Here is a 17,022-nt window from a genome sequence, read left to right as displayed (position 1 = left end):
GTATATATATAATACAACAAAACAAAACAATAATATTGTGTCCAAATGTTAAAATGTTTATAATTATACAACCTTATTTACACATGTATTTTTATGATCCATTCAAGGATTAATACATATGCATAAGAAACAACGAATATAATAAAAAAATTTAATAGTATTATTTTACAAGATATATTTAACTTAAAATTTTAATTTGGCTTTTTTTTTTTTCTTTTTTTTTTTCTCTTCTATTTAATAAAATTGACGTATATAACTTTGGATTTTTGACAGCTAAAATGTTCTTTCTTCTTTTCTTCATAAATCTGATTCTATTGACACTCTGTAAAATGTAAAAGAAATGAAAAAAATAGAAATAATGTTTAAATATATATATTAATAGTTATGCATATATTCACATAAATATTTAGTTTCATAATTACATGTCTGGCTTGGATAAAGGCTTTGTTGAAAATATGTTTTTTGTCTTGTAGTTTCTCCTCCAATAATGAAATAATATCCCAAGAAAAATTTGATAAATAAGTGAGTTTTTTGTCTGAACTTGTTTCCTCGAAGATAGTACTATCTTCTGTGAAGTGTCTGAAAAATAAAATGAAACAGAGTGGATATGAATTAAAATAAGTAAACACATTTAGTTATGCAAGCAAAATTTGTCTAGGAAAATCAAAGGAATATGTAAGCATACTTTTTTTTACGAAGAGAAGCCAATTTGTATAAGGGTGTAATAACATTGTGAATTATTCCATTATCAGGGTTCCATAAATCGATGGGAAAATCTTGAATAATGTTTTTATAAACGTTCAGTATGGTTAATATTCTTGTAAAGGATTTTTTATTATTTATCAAATGCAAACTTATAGCGCGTGATAAAGTGATAATAATCAAAAAGAATTTGCTATATGATAATATTTCTTTGTTTATTTTAATTTCGTCTTTGATTTCATTTCTTTCATCTTTGTTTTGGTAATTATGTTGGCTAAAAGAATGAACTTTTATATAATTTTCATTCTGCAAAATTCCATTTATCTCTTTAAATTCTTCATCATCAACTTCATCTTCATTGCTTTTATTATCATCATCATCGTCACTGTTACTTTTTTTAAAATGGTTATTGCTATTTTTGTTTGGATGATCATATTGATTAACGTTATTTTTGTGAATATTATTTTGTTCCAAATCATTTTCGTGATTTTTTTTACAAGTCTTAAATAAATTATCTCGGTTTATTGTATCAATAGTGTTTGTACCCTGGTTTAATGCATCATTTTGGTTGTTTTGTTCTTCAAATCCATTGGTAATCCATGGGAATAAAACTACTAATTTACATATGTTTAAAAGAAGCACGCTTATTTCTTTATGATATGTATAAAAATGCTCTAAAAAATATGAGTTTAAAACTAGGGACAAAACTCTTTTAATAATAATATTGATGATAAATTTATCAGTAGAATATAATTTAACTAATAATAATGGGAAAAATGGGTAAGACATTTTTTTATTTATATAATTCATCACAATTTTTAATGATATAATTTGTATAAATGGATTTTTATTATATAATGCATTTTCAAATAATAAGTTCCAAAAGTATAAAAAGTATATAATTAATTTATCATGAGTTTGATCTTTATCGAAATGGAAATTATTTTTTTCATTATTGTCAATTTCATTCATATTTGTAAAATTATTTCTCTCATTATTTATAAAATATCCTTGATATTTTTCATGTAAATATTTTTTATTTAACAATTTTTCTATCAAATTAGTATCAATGTATGTAAATATTTGTTCTAATGTGCTATAAAAAAGATGGACTATATCTTTATTAACATTTTCTTTATATAGATAATGTTTTCTAGAAAAATAAGTTATATTTTCATTAGATGTTAATATATTAATGCAATTTTTGTCTTCTTTCATATACAATTTCATATTTGGGTATGTCTGTTCAATTAAATAAAACATTAATGATAGGAATAAATCTTCTAATTGATTTTTCATGAAAACGATATTACAATTTTGCTTGAAAAACACTCCAGAATTGGCATTATTCAATTTTATTTTGTTATTATTTTCTCTTTCTGTTTTTTCTTTTGCACTCATTTTATTCCTATTTAGGTCATTGTTGGCATATTTTAGAAGTTCCTCTAAGAAATAATTACGAACCGTAACTAGTGAGTTTTGTAAATTATTTTGTTCATTATTATCATTTTGATCTTTTTCTTGTATGTGATTATGGTCTTGTTCTTCAACCTGTTTCATGTCTTGCTTAATTTGTTTTTGTCGATTTTTCTTTTTCTCTTTTGTGAGAGGTGGAATTTCATTTTCCTCTAAAATGGTTATCGATATTTTTCGGTTATATTCAGATATATTTTTGTAAAAGAAAGATGCAAACACTGGTAATAAATATAAATAGGTATATATAGTTGGCGATTTAATAGAGAATGCTAAATTGTTTTTTAGTATTTTATAAGAATTAAAAACATAATTAATATCGTCAATTTGCTGGAATAGTAGAGACAGCAAAAATACATACATTTTTTTACATTTAGGGTTCGTTTCTTTTGAAAAATTAACTAACAAACTAGTAAATATAATATAATAAAAACCATCCTTTAACAATTTTGCATTACTTCTATTTAAAAATAAATACAAACTATTTAAAACTGCTATTCTAGAATCGTCATTTTCATCATCTAAATTATTTAATATTTCAAAAACCTTTTTTTTCTTTTCACCTTTTGATATTGGAAAACTCATTAAAAAGTTAATATATATTTGACCACACAAAAATGATAATTTCAAATCATGTGACTCTTCAATCATTATTGTAAATATTTGATCTATACAACTATTTATTTTTAATACTATAATACCTTTTTTAATAATGTTATTTACATCCTCTCTAAGTAGACAATTTTTGAATAATAATAATAATTCCCTAATATGATTTTTACTTTCTAATAATAAGGATATCTGATCGATTAAACAATATCTTAACGAGTTTATAGATTCTTCATAATTTTCTTCATAATCATTTTTATAATATGTAGATATAATATTTTCATCTAATATATAACTAATTTTTCTTTGTCTCTTAATTTTATATTCATCCATGTCATTTTCTATAATATGTTTTCCTTGTTTCATCTTTCTTTTTTTTGAAGGTATATTATTATCATTCATTGAACTATTATTTTCATTAGTATTATTCGATATTCCCCTATTTGATGTATCATAATTTAGCCATGAAATTATATCATCATTATTATTACTTTTTATTATATATGTAAGAGTATCAATGCATGATAATATAAGCCTATCAAATTCTTTGCTATAATAATTAGGTATATTTTTTAATATATCTACAGATGACAAAATTATTAATTTCCCAAATTTATTAAAATTACTATATTTTTTTTTTTTAATAAGTTTAATACAATTTGATGACATTATAAATACATCATCTTTCCCATAGCAATAGCAATAAACAAGTAACGGCTCAATTAGATGTATAAATTCAACAATTCCATAATTATTTTCTAATGTCATTTTTGAATCTATTTTTTCCATGCTAATAGTAGTGTCTTCTTTTTCTTCTCCTACAGAACTAGGTCCGAGTTTTGTTTCTTCGGATTCACAACTTTGTATGTAATTATTTGTTCTGTTTCGTTCTCCATTTAAATTAGTATAATTTTGAATGTTTTTTACATTTTCTATATTATTACTGTTGTTTATATTATTAATACTGGAATGAATTAAGGAGTTTGGTTGTCCTTGCATGGGATTATTTAAATTTAATCGTTGTGCAGTAACGAAACGAGAAAGTTTTTTAATTATAAACAATAATAACTTTAAAGCTACTTTGGCTAATATTTGTGCGTGAACTTTGAAATCATATTTTTTTGTTTTGCAAAATGAATCATATATATTTTTTTCTTGAAAAGATCCTTCTATTATATCTAGATTACGTTTTTTCTCAGGGTATTGTATATATTTCATATTATAATTATAACCTAAAAATTTATCTTGAGGTTTTTGTTTAGATAAATAAAATTGTAAAGTTTTTTTAAAATGATTGTAACCAGTTATTTCATTATCTAAATTATATTTAAAATATAGGACATTAGTATTTTTCATAACATCGATTAAATTTTCATAAATATCCCCTTTAAAAAAATATGTTGATTTTATTAGTAATTTATATATAATATTTAATATAAACTTTGGTGATATATTTTTGTTTTCTTCTATACCCTTTATAAAATCATTAAAATAGGAAGAAACAATATGTATATATTTTTTTTTTAAAATAAAATTTTTATCGACTTCATTATTTTCAAAAGATTCACCACTAAATAAACTTTCTAAAAATGTCAAAATATTATTTTCTATACATGTCCCGGGCATAATAATTGCTAACAATTTAATTATATTATTTCCATAATTTTTTTGGCTTTCCTTTGTTTTTCGTTTTATTTTTTTTTTATTAACATCTTCTGTGTTTTTCTCAATATCATTTATAATTTCTAATTTTATCATATTAAATATGTTTTTGCATATATTACTATATAAGAAATTGTCTTCTATTAATTTTTCGTTTTTTGTATAACAATTTCCTGTATCTCTCTTTTCAATTTCGTAGTTTTTATTTCGTGATGTTTTGCGTCGTTTATTATTGTGAGCATACGATCCAGAATTAGACGCATGATTTCTTTTGCTAATATCTAGTTCGGTGATTACATTGAAATTTATTTTTAAACAATTCTTGTCTAGAAATTTATCTTTTTCATATAAAACTGATTCTAAGATAGAATTAACTGTACATAAAAAAACAGGTATATGATATCCTTTGGTTAAATAATCAGACATTTGAGCTATAATTAAATCTATATAATTCAATCCTAGGTACATAGAAATATTACACAAAGCTTTTTTTGATTCACTTCTTATATTATTTTTTACTGAGGATAAGCAAAAGCAGAGTTTGTATATTATTCTATTTAATTCTTTATCGAAATTATAATTTATTTTATTTAAGATTACTAAAAAGGATAAAATAATATTTGGCTTTGCTAATACATCTTTGTTTTTATAATCAGTTACTAAATCGTTTATATATGTTTTTTTGTCCTTTGGATTATTTGATAACGGTTTTTCGAACATTAAACTTCTTAACTGTGGAATAATCTTGTTATTAAATTTCTGACAATATAAATTTTTTTTTCCTTGCCCAGGTTTATCACTACTCTTATTTAATATTTGTGTGTCATATGAGTTGTTATTGCATATATCTTCATTTTCTTCATTTGTGTATACCTTTTTATCCTCATCTGGTATTTTATCATTTGTTTGCTCTTTGTCACTGCTTTGTTTGCCCTCTTCATTTTCTTCTTCATTTTCTCCTTCCTGTTTGTCATTATTCTGATTAATTTTATTGACAAAGGAATCTTCCTTAAATTCGTTAAAATGATACGCACGCAACAAATGGCTGATTGCCTTTTCGATATAAAGATTATTAAATGATTTGTTCTTTAACTCTAATAATAGCAATTCTAGTATATCATAAACATTTTTTATACCAATTTTTTCAGAACAAACCCCTAATAGCTTTATACTATTTAAGCTAAGATTTTTATTAAAAGTTTCTTTTTTTGAATTTCTTTGTAAAATATAATTTAACGATATAGGTATTATTATTTTACAAATAGTATAATAACACAAATTATGTGCAACAGTAATCATTTTTTTTATTCCTTCTAAATTATTTTCCGATTTTATATCTATAATATTTTGAATTATTGAGGCACTTTTATCTTGTACATTATCCTTTAGCTTTGTTATCTTATCATTATCATTATCTTCACGTTGTTTGGAATTTATATAATAATACAAGTCATAAAATAAAAACTTTTCCACAGATTTGAAACTTATTTCATCGTGTTTTTTCATTTTTTGACAATTATATGTTGTATTATTATCTTCATATATATTTTTTTCATTTTCTTTTCTAAGCGTGTCAAAGGAAAATAAGGAATTCGTTTCTTCATTCAATTCATGTTTCTTTATATATGAATCTTTAATGTCTTTTAAAAATTTTCCAATATTTAACGATTTGAGCACACTGATATATGGGCAAACATTTTTTGATAATGTAAGTATAATTTGTAATGAAATTTTTGTAAAATTGTCACTATTTTTTTTTAATGCATTTAATGCCTTAGGAATTATTATATTAATAACAAAATGAACATAAATTTGAATATCTCTTTTTATATGATCATAGCATATGCGTTCATTTTGTGAATTTATTTTGTTTTTTGCTTCTCCTGCATTTTTATTTTTGTATAATTGTAACAAATATCTTAATATTTTTGTAAAAAGCAAAATAAATTTAATAGATTTATCTACAACCATTTCATTGGTATTATTATTAAATATGAGAAACAAGCAATGCCTTATTAATATTTCCAAAAACATTTTATTACTGTTTAAAAATAAATCATTAAATGTATAAAGTTTTTTTTCCAATTTCATTTTGTTATGTTCTTTTACATCTACATTAAAACTTTCTGGCATAATAATGTCTAATTTGTTTTCTTCTTTATCATTCGCATTTATTTGCTTAAGACCATAATCGTTTTTATTACTGTCTTGTTCAATATTCGCATTTTCGCGTATTAAATAATTATTCTTTATAGAAGACATTTTAATATTACATAGATCTAGCAATATTAAAAATTGTATATCTGAATCATATTCATTAGTTGATCTTTCATTGCATAAATTTAAGCTTGAATATATTTGGGCAATTTGAAGAAATGTATAATGCTTATTTTGTTTAATTGTTTTAATATTTTTTAAAGGTATTTTCATAATATATCTTAAAATAGTTTTTGAATTATAATTTAAATCATTAGTTTTGGCTAGAAATTTGTCTGTGTTTTTTTTAAATAACTTTAAATATTTTTCAATATTTTTTATTTTTAAAAATATGCATCCTATCATAATTAAAAGTTCTCCCGAAAGAATCCTACAATCCAAATCATAACATCGTTGAATAATTTCATACAATACCGTTTTTAATTTGTAACATATGTATATTTTATATGAATTGTAATAAAAACTGGATTCCGAAATGTGCGCATTGGTATTATTCCGATAGCTATTTTTTTTATCATTATTTTGGTTGTCTTTTTCTCTTAACTTATTTATATACTCTTCAATTACATTTTTACTACTATACCTTTGATAGGAAAAATTATAATTATTTTTTTTTCTCTTGGTTAAATTATTCATGTTTTTTGAAAGATTAATAATTAATATTTTGAGGGCAATTAATGTTAATTTAATTTTATTAATGTCATGATCTTTAGTACTATGTAGAGTTTTTGGATTCGCTAGCATAAAAGTTGAAATTGTATTAATAACATGGATATTGTATATTTGATTTTTATTAATAGATGACAACTCAATTAATATATATAATTCTTTATTACTAATAATTTTAAATTCTTTCATTTTTCTTTTTTTAATAAATGATGTTTCATTATTTTTTTTTTGTAAAAAATTTTGATATCTTTTTAAGATTGATTTTTTAATGCATAATATAATATCTGGAATGTAAGGTTTTAATATTTTAAATCCAAATGAAGTAAACAAACGATTATGATTTGATTTACTAGCCACTAATGGGTTTAATACAATTTTATGCTTATCTTGATATTTTTTTGTGTGTTTCTTTTCACTTTTTACCTTTTCTTCATATTCTTGTTCATCAGTATCATAACCACATAAACGTAAAATAATATTAAATACCTTTTCTGTTATTTGTTCCCATTCTGTAAAGGTTAATTTTTTAACAATTTCTTTAGAGTTTACAGCTTTAATTAATAGATATATTGAATTAGGTACAACAGTATTATAGAAATTATAATATGCTTCATTTTTACACCATGTATTAAATAGAATATTAAGGAAAATATTTTTTGCCTTTAAACTTTTTAAATTTTTTTTAAATAAAAAAACAAACAAATTCTTAGCTTTAACTAAATTGCATTCCGATATGTCAGCATTTTCCATAATAAATTGGCTACTTTCTATGCATTTTTTATTAATATTTTTTAAAAATGAATTTGGAATGGTCAAATCAACAAAGGCTTCTTTGAAATCTGGACATTCCGTTTCCATTTTATCTATTTTATCAATAACACTTCCCATGCTTAACTCATATTCATTATTATTCCCTGAAACACTGTCACTTCCATTATTGTTTATATTCTCAGATGATATAGGCGCGACTATTTTAGAACCACTTTCAAATACAGTTTGGTCAACAGACAATAAGGAATTCATATATTTGGAATTATCAATTTGTTTAATACATAAGCGTATATTTTTGGCTGTTTTAATTTTTTTTTTTATATATAAATAAGCATTAATATAATGCGATATAGTAATAAATATGTGAAGGAAAAATTCAAAATAAGGACTTAATTTATATTTTATAATTTTGAGCATATCTATAAATAACTGAAAGTTTCGACGAAAACCTGCATTTTTAAATAATTCTTTTTTTATTTCAATTATATGATTATTAAAATTCCAATAGGAATAATTAAATATACTGTCATAAGAAAAGTCAGCATTTTCATTATCACCATTTTGAATATTATTATTCCTCATTTTAATATCAAAATCATAATTCCAACATTGAAAGAATTTTCCTTGGTAAGTAGTTAAAAATTCGAGTAAGGTATTTTCCTTTTCTTCATGTCTAACTAAATTATCATATTTAATACAATTTTTGTAAACATTTGTAAAAGAGTATATAATAGGTAAAAATATGTGACACCAATTTTGTTCATCTGGAATACTTGAGAGATAAAAGATAATATTTTTCTGTCTTTTAAATCCACCTTTTCCTTTTTTGTTTTTTAATAACCAAAAAATAATTTTTATTAATATTCGAATAATGTTACTATTGTCTTCTTCTTTAATATTTAATATTAGCTTTGTAAAATTTATATTTTTGTCTAATAATATTTCCTCAATATCATTTTTATAATTATTCAACTCTTTGTTGTAAGAGCATAATATTTTAACAAATTTAGACATGTTTTCAACATTTAAAATATTAGCATTATATGTGAAATTACTTACAAATATTTTTATAAAATATTTAATCAATCCAATTAAATCGGGGATAGATTTAGTGTGAATATTGGTCAGCTCGTTATAAATATTTTTTTTTGTAATATTAAAAATATTTTCTACAGAATCAGGGAATATATTATTCATATTACTAACTATGTCAAATATTATGTCTATAAGTTTATAACACTTATATTCATGTATATAATAATTGCATTTAATATTTACATATGTAATTATCCATATATACATATTTAACAATTCAATTCTATCCGATTTATTTAAATTATTATTATTTTGAACTGGAACTATTAATAAATCAAATGAACATAAGATATTTCGAACAAAATTTTGTATATTAAAATTTTCAAAATATAAAAATTTAAATGTGTCATTATTTTTGTTTTCACAAACATATTGTTCTAAGTGGTGTTCATATTCGTTTGTGTTTATTATTGGCATGTAATTATTTTCATCTATATAAAATTCTTCATTAATGTTTTCTTTCTCTTCTTTCATATCGTGCTCATCATTATAATTGATAGTATAATCATTGGGTTGTCTAGAACTATTAATAAATTCTTCATAGCTTATATAGTTTTTTTCTATTAATTCTTCAAAGATATTCAATTTTTTTCTAGTAGTTTTGTATATGTTTTTTATTATATAAAAATAATATTTTGATTGGTAATTATTTTGCATAGCATCCTGAATTTTATGATCTGCATTATATGTTTCAAAAAATTTCTTCAAATTTGAAATTATATATTTTGGAATAATTGACAATTTAGCATTTAATAACATAGTTAATTCTATAATACATATTTTTGTACACATTTTAAAAATATAATTTTTAAAGATATCTACATTTTTTAAAAAATTTAAAAAGCTTACAATGTCGACAATTTTAGATTCGTAAATTTGAATATGTGTAGATAAATATTCTTTATTTTCTAAATATATAAAATTATCAAATAAAAGTAATATTTTTCCATAATAATGTTCGTTTGTTTTTTTTAATATGTATTCATTTTCAACCATTCCATTAATGTCTTTATTTTTCTTCAGATTAATATATATAGCTACTAACATTTTTATCACTCGTAATAATTTTTGTTTATTTATTGTTTCGTAATATATGAGCACTTTTTCAAAAAATTTTAAATATAAAAATATATCGTCTAATCTGTTTTCAAAATAATTTAGTTTATATAAATTTATAAATATATTTTGAAATTTGTGCAAATATTTATCACAATAGTATATATCTTCCATACCCCAATTATTTATATAATTTACCAAAAAAGGTATGTTATTATTTGAAAGTTTTATATTAATATTATTTTCCTGTGAACTTATTTGTAATGCTGTTATTATAAGGTGTATATCGATTATTATACTATTCACATTTGATCTAATATCAGACGTATTTTTTTCTAATATATTATTTTGCATAAATTTCCCACATTTTATCTCTTCTAAAACATTGCAAATTTCGAATAAAATGCGTATACAATCATTTTCCTCAGTTAGACAAATATCCTTATCATTTTTATTGGTTTTATCATTTAATATTAATAAAGCGTTACTATATGTGGCACTTATTTGTGACAAGAAATTTATAAAAGCAAACATAAAATATATAGTTGATTTTAAATATGTACCAACATTTTCTTTTGTTGGATTTTCATTATCTTCAGAAAATATAAATTGTGAGCTATTATTTTCGTCATTACCATACTGATTAATATATTTCAAAATTATTAAAAGCTTCTTTATTTCATCAAAAATATATACAACAAAGTCTTCAATTTGCATATATATTTCTTTTGGAGATGTATTCTTAAAATCCAAATTTATTTCATGATTGTCTATTTTGGGGTTTAAACAAAATATTTTAGATTTGTTACTATTATATATACCTTCCCCATTTAGTGCACATTTAAAATCATTGTCATTTTGGCTATAATAATCATTTTCAAGCATATTATGTTTCCTCTTTTTTTCAGTATTATTATTTTTGATGTCTTTAATACCACTGTCACAAAGAAAATCTAAATTTTCAATGCAATCTACATTAATTTCTGTGGTTTTATTTTTGAACATTTTTATAATATCACATAATAAAAAAAGTTTTGCTAATATTAGATTATTATTTTCAGAAGAAACAATATTATTCAGGATAAATTGGGTTTCTTTTTCTACATTGTTTTTAAAACTTAACATAAAAGGTGTATTACTTGTTATGAGAGATTGATTTTTTGAGTAACCATATATATTGTTAAGCTTTAAAATTTGCATAATCCTTATAAATATATATTTAAAAAAGTTATTCAAATAAACTTCATTATGATTTAGCACATTTTTTTTTAAAATATTAACTACTTTGATAATAAAAAATTGTAATAAATAATTAGTGTAATTATTTTTGTTAGCGTCTTCATTATTCCATTTTAATATCCCCATAAAAATGTGAACAAAAGAGATATAAATATTACTTATCTTTTCATTATCTATAGAATCATAATTTAATATAAAAAATATGTTATCATATAAATTCCATGTATATATAAACGTTAAATAATTTAATTCTATATTGTTTAATTTATCTGCATATTTTTTTAGTTCAAGTCTAATCGTTTCAATGATTATATTTTTTTTCTCGTGATTTTTTTGTATCCATATGTTTAATATATTTTTTAAAAAGAAATTTGTTGCGTCGTAAAAAATATCTTTTATAAAAATTATATCTTTTTTAATATTTGAATTTACATCAAAATTATCGTATCTAATTTTATCTTCATACGATTTGTGATTTTCTTTTTCTATAGTACAATTATTTTTTTTTTCCATTTTGAGGTTTGAATTTTCATATTCAGAAAAATTTTCTTCACACTTAGGTGAGATACCTTCATTATCCTTTTCATTTTTTTCCAAACATTTCATAAAATATGAATATTTATCCGCATCTGTCAATATATCTATGATAGCATCTTTGTTATTTGATGTTAAAATACGATTAAAATAGCTTTCATAGAGAGTAGAGTAATTTTGTAAAATATAAGTGAGGAAAATGTCCCAAAATTCGAATGATCCTTTCTTTGTGAAGTTATATATATCAATAAAAAATAACTGAATAGCTTTGTGTATATGTTGAATAACTCCATTTATATTATCTAAAGGATTATAAACATTTCCTGTTTCAATACAATCATATTGTTTCCTTAAATATATAGAATGAATAATATATTTTAAAAAAGGTAAGGTTTTTTTTGATAACTTATCATTATCAACTTTTAAAGATTCTAACATTAATAAACTAATGGTTTCTGAATAGTGTTTTAATTTATTTTTCATTACATTATTAAAAAAGGAATATAATTTCGAAAAACATAATATAAGATCGTGCAATGATAATTTTCTTAACAAATAAGAAAAACTATCTGCAATAAAAATTTTTATTATACTATTACGATGTTGAAATAGTGGTAATGATATTTTTATATACTTATCAACATTTTTAATAATATTTTTATTCATAATACGAAATATATTTGCATAACTACTAAATATTTCTTCTAATAAATCTAAATTATTAAAATTAATTTTCCTAAATAATGTCTTTAATATATCTTCTAAATATTTTTTGCTTTCATTTTTTAAATCTTTTATTAATATAACTAACAATTTATAAAAATAAGATTCATCATTCCTAATTTTGCTATTTTCAATATATTTTAAAATTATACTGAAAATCGTGTCTTTGTTTAATAATATAAGTATTAAATTTTTCGAGAGTGGAAATAATTCTCTACAACATCTCCTGAATTCAGGGTTACAACAATTTTTGTAATATTCTTGTAAGGCAGCATGGAAATTTGTGTTTTTTAAATCTGCAAAAATAAATAAATTAACAAATGATTGAATAAAAAGAAAATATAGCAATCGTTATACATCAAGGAGATATATGTGCATCCCACCTTAAAATATAACAATTCATATGTGATAGTATATGTATATATAGAGAAACAATAAACAAATATTTCATACCTTCATCTACATCATTTTCGTTATTTGGTTTATATGATTTCGAAGAATTATAATAGTTACTATCTTCTAATAAATTATATGTCTGTAATTTTTCTTTTTCATTAATTTCTTTTATTCGGTCATAAAAGGAGACAAAATGTCCTTTTTTTCCTTCTTTTTTTATTTTCAATTTAATATACTTTAAAGATCTCTTCATTTTTTCAACCTCAATTTGGAGATCTTTTAATCTTTATTTTTATTTAAAAATATTAAGTTGAAAAATTATCTGTGATATTCCATTATCGTGTGGTGGAAATTGATACACCGCTGTCCTTACATGAAAATTTATATGTACATATATTTACTAATTTATAATACATATAACATATATATATATTCACAATAATATTTATTCCCCCCAATATTTCCCTTTCTTCGATATACAAAGAAATACAAGCTTTAAAAAAACATAGGAAGAACCACCTTTATATATTTTTACTAATGTATAATTGCTATTATTAAATAAACATTTTTAATGGTTTCATTTAAAAAAAAAACATAAAATTAAACTTCCACAAATAGCTGTAAAAAAATATTTATAATAAGTATAATATATTTTTTTTTAATATATTTTGTTTCAAAAATAGGAAATAAAATTTGTGGTTTCGATAAAACTCACGTAAATTTATATATCTACATATTTAAGAGTAAAAAAAAAATATATAAATAAAAAAATAATAAAATGATAAAAGTTACATATTTGTTAAAACATAATATTGAAAAATAATTATTATATATAAAAAAATACAAAGTTATTCAAATTTATGAGTATCTACAAAAAAAAAATAAAAAAAAAGGTAAAAGCGTTGCAGAAAAAATAGCGACGCCTATATTGATATAATAAATACTATATGCATAAATTGTATATTCCCTTTGGTAAAAAATGTATTGTTGTGTTAATTTAAAAAAAATATTTATGCCTTTATGAAAAAGGTTCAAAGTAAATAAAAAATAAACAAATGTATTCCCTTTTATTTTTTCTTTCAATAACCATTTACCATTTTGCAAAAAAAAAAAAAATCAGCTTTTTATTCTAACATTGTTATCTAAATATCTTTCATAATAAATTGTTAACAACTGAGCTAATTTTCGCCTTGCATTTTTTTCGTAATATACGTTATAATTATGCATATCGTAAAAACCTTGTTGTTGAAATAATTGGATATCTAATCTACACTTAACAATTTCCTGAAAGTTAAAAAAATATATTGTTGTATTTACATAGTAGGATATGTTTTTCATTTCATTTCGGTGTGATTAACAATTTCAATATTATAATCTCAATATAAATATGTCTTTATGTATTATATATGTAATCATATGTATACTATTGTATAAGCCTTTAAAAAAAGCACACTTAGACGAATTAAAGAAATAAATGAACAAAATAATATAGTTACCTTCTCGAGTTGTTCAGTTGTTAATTTCCTCAATTCTTTAGCTTTAACTTTTTTTTTATAGCAAAATAAGGAATTTCCATATTTATTTTTATTAAATATGCTTGATCTACAGTTTAAGAATGACGATACACAATTCCTTTGAAAATTTATTCCATGAACTAAGTATATTTTAAATATATATAAAATTAAAAAAATTAAAAAATATGGTATAAAAATATGGCTCATTTTCCCCCTTAAACATTATATATAGTATAATAATATTATTTATACATATAGTAATAGCGCATATACTTTCTCATCTTCAAAATATTGTAAATAAAAAATATATATATTAAAACTACTCTTTAAAAAAATAAGATATGGTAAAATTATGAATACTATTATGGTATTTTGATTCACCATTGCACATTTTTATTTAAAACAAAAAAAAGTAAAATGTAAACAAATAATATAATAAAATTTATGATTATTGATATGCGCACAAAATGGAAAGGGGTACAATATATACAGTTTTATATATGAAAAAAAAGAGTAAAAATAAAAACTTAAAAAATGTTGTTTGATGTTAACACGCACAGAAAAAATGTTACGTTAGAAAGCATTTAAAAATTATATATAGTAAATATACGCATACAAAGAAATAGAAAAATTACAATTTTAAAATTAATAAGAAATTTATAAGAATAAGATTTATAAAAATAGGGTGAGAAAAAATCAAAATAATTTTTTGATTTAAAAGCAAACCCTTGTTTTAGTAATATCAAAGGTAAAGGTGGCGATTTTATTATTTATATTTCAAATGTAGAGTGCTTTTTGGGTATTACAATTTATGTAGTAAATATCGCATAGAAAATTATGAATACCCACATATATTGGGAAACTGTATTTGGAAAGCCTATATTTTCGAGTTTGCTCAATTTAGTAAGTTTTTATTTTTATTTTTAAGTAAATATGTATATGTATCTATATATTCTGTTTGGCATACTATTGAAAACTGTCTTAATTTATTATTTGCGTTGTTATGTTATATGAGTGTATATATTTATATTTTTTATTTTTTATATGAAAGCAATGCACCCGAGGTATACTGGGAAAGAGAAAATACATACATTCCAAATTCGTAGATAAAATAAAACACAACTTTATTTATAACAAGCAGTATAATGGTTTTATATCCCTAGCAAATACACACGATTCTAAAAGTGAAGCATGTAGCAAATTGTATGAAAATAACACAAATAAAGATTTGTTCGAAAATAAGTATTATAATAATGAAGAATCTCAATGTACAATTGAACCAAATTATGAATTAAATGGTCAAAAAAACAAAGACAGATATAATAAAAAAATTCTTAAAAGTTTGATTTTATTAAAAAACAAAAGAAAGAGAGATTGTGATAAATTAAAATTAATAAGCAAATATATTTTTAATAACATTAATAATTATGATATATTTGAAATAACTAATATACTATATTGCACATATTTTTTTAGCATAATATTAAAAAAAGAAGATTTATATAAATTAATAAAACGACTTAAATTATTAACATTTAATAATAAAAATGATCCTGTTATATATGAGTTAATTTTAAATTTGTTACGATTAAAAATACCAAACGAAATAGTAGATGCAAAATTTATATTTGATTTAAATATATTTTTAAATAATTTGTTACACATAGTTATATTGCGCAAAGATGGAAACAGTATGCTTAATTCTAGTATCAATCAAAATATTTCATATTTTAACTACATATATTTCGTAAGGGAGATACAGTTAATATATCATCATGGATTTTGTTCATGGTTTAATAAAAAGCATTTAGACACTTCCATATTACAATTTTTGAATTCATTTCAGAGCTCTTTAATGCAGCAAAATAAAAATTTAGATTATAATTTTATAAATAATGTTGTTAATATTCTTTATAAATTAAATTGCCAAGTAAATTATTTAAACTTGTATAATTATGATATTCCAATTTTTATAGAAGAATTTAATTTGATTATTGAATGTATATCTGATAAGAATACTTTTGAAGGAACGTTAATTATGACTCCATATTTTTTGCAAAGATATAATTTATTTAAAAGGCTTAATTATAAAGTTCTCCTTTTATATAAAGAATTATTACCCCCCAAAAATGAACAAGATAAAATTAATTATATTAAAAAATTGTTATATGATATTATAAAATAGTTTGTATTTTTGTTAATATCTTCATAAACATAAAAAAGGCATTAAATGTTTATATACGTTTTGTCTTTTCCTTTCCTATTATATATTTTTTTTGTTTTTTTTAAATATTATGCGTGCGCGTAAATATATTAGTGTGTATAAATCCTACATACTAAATAGTACGAATATATATATATA

General features: G+C 21.2%; 3 protein-coding genes across 3 annotated transcripts; 1 reads left to right on the top strand and 2 right to left on the bottom strand.

The window, feature by feature from the left end:
- Positions 1 to 178: 178 nt before the first annotated feature.
- Positions 179 to 13,399, bottom strand: PY17X_0609100 (conserved Plasmodium protein, unknown function; the record flags this gene model as incomplete). The annotated part of the gene is made up of 4 exons (XM_022955356.1): positions 179 to 322; positions 423 to 579; positions 686 to 13,046; positions 13,204 to 13,399. 4 exons carry the CDS (start codon positions 13,397 to 13,399, stop codon positions 179 to 181), a joined length of 12,858 nt encoding a protein of 4,285 aa, XP_022813147.1.
- An 863-nt stretch (positions 13,400 to 14,262) lies between these two features.
- On the bottom strand, positions 14,263 to 14,867 carry PY17X_0609000 (50S ribosomal protein L29, putative; the record flags this gene model as incomplete). Its single annotated transcript, XM_022955355.1, has 2 exons — positions 14,263 to 14,430; positions 14,643 to 14,867. 2 exons carry the CDS (start codon positions 14,865 to 14,867, stop codon positions 14,263 to 14,265), a joined length of 393 nt encoding a protein of 130 aa, XP_022813146.1.
- Positions 14,868 to 15,497: 630 nt separating this feature from the next.
- Positions 15,498 to 16,845, top strand: PY17X_0608900 (conserved Plasmodium protein, unknown function; the record flags this gene model as incomplete). The annotated part of the gene is made up of 2 exons (XM_022955354.1): positions 15,498 to 15,563; positions 15,712 to 16,845. The coding sequence occupies 2 exons, from the start codon at positions 15,498 to 15,500 to the stop codon at positions 16,843 to 16,845; spliced, it is 1,200 nt and encodes a 399-aa protein (XP_022813145.1).
- Positions 16,846 to 17,022: the final 177 nt, after the last annotated feature.

The sequence above is a fragment of the Plasmodium yoelii genome (genome assembly GCF_900002385.2).
Source record: "Plasmodium yoelii strain 17X genome assembly, chromosome: 6".
Classification (NCBI taxonomy): Eukaryota; Apicomplexa; class Aconoidasida; order Haemosporida; family Plasmodiidae; genus Plasmodium; species Plasmodium yoelii.
Note: the sequence above shows the minus strand (reverse complement) of the source record. Positions and strands in the feature narration are given on the sequence as shown.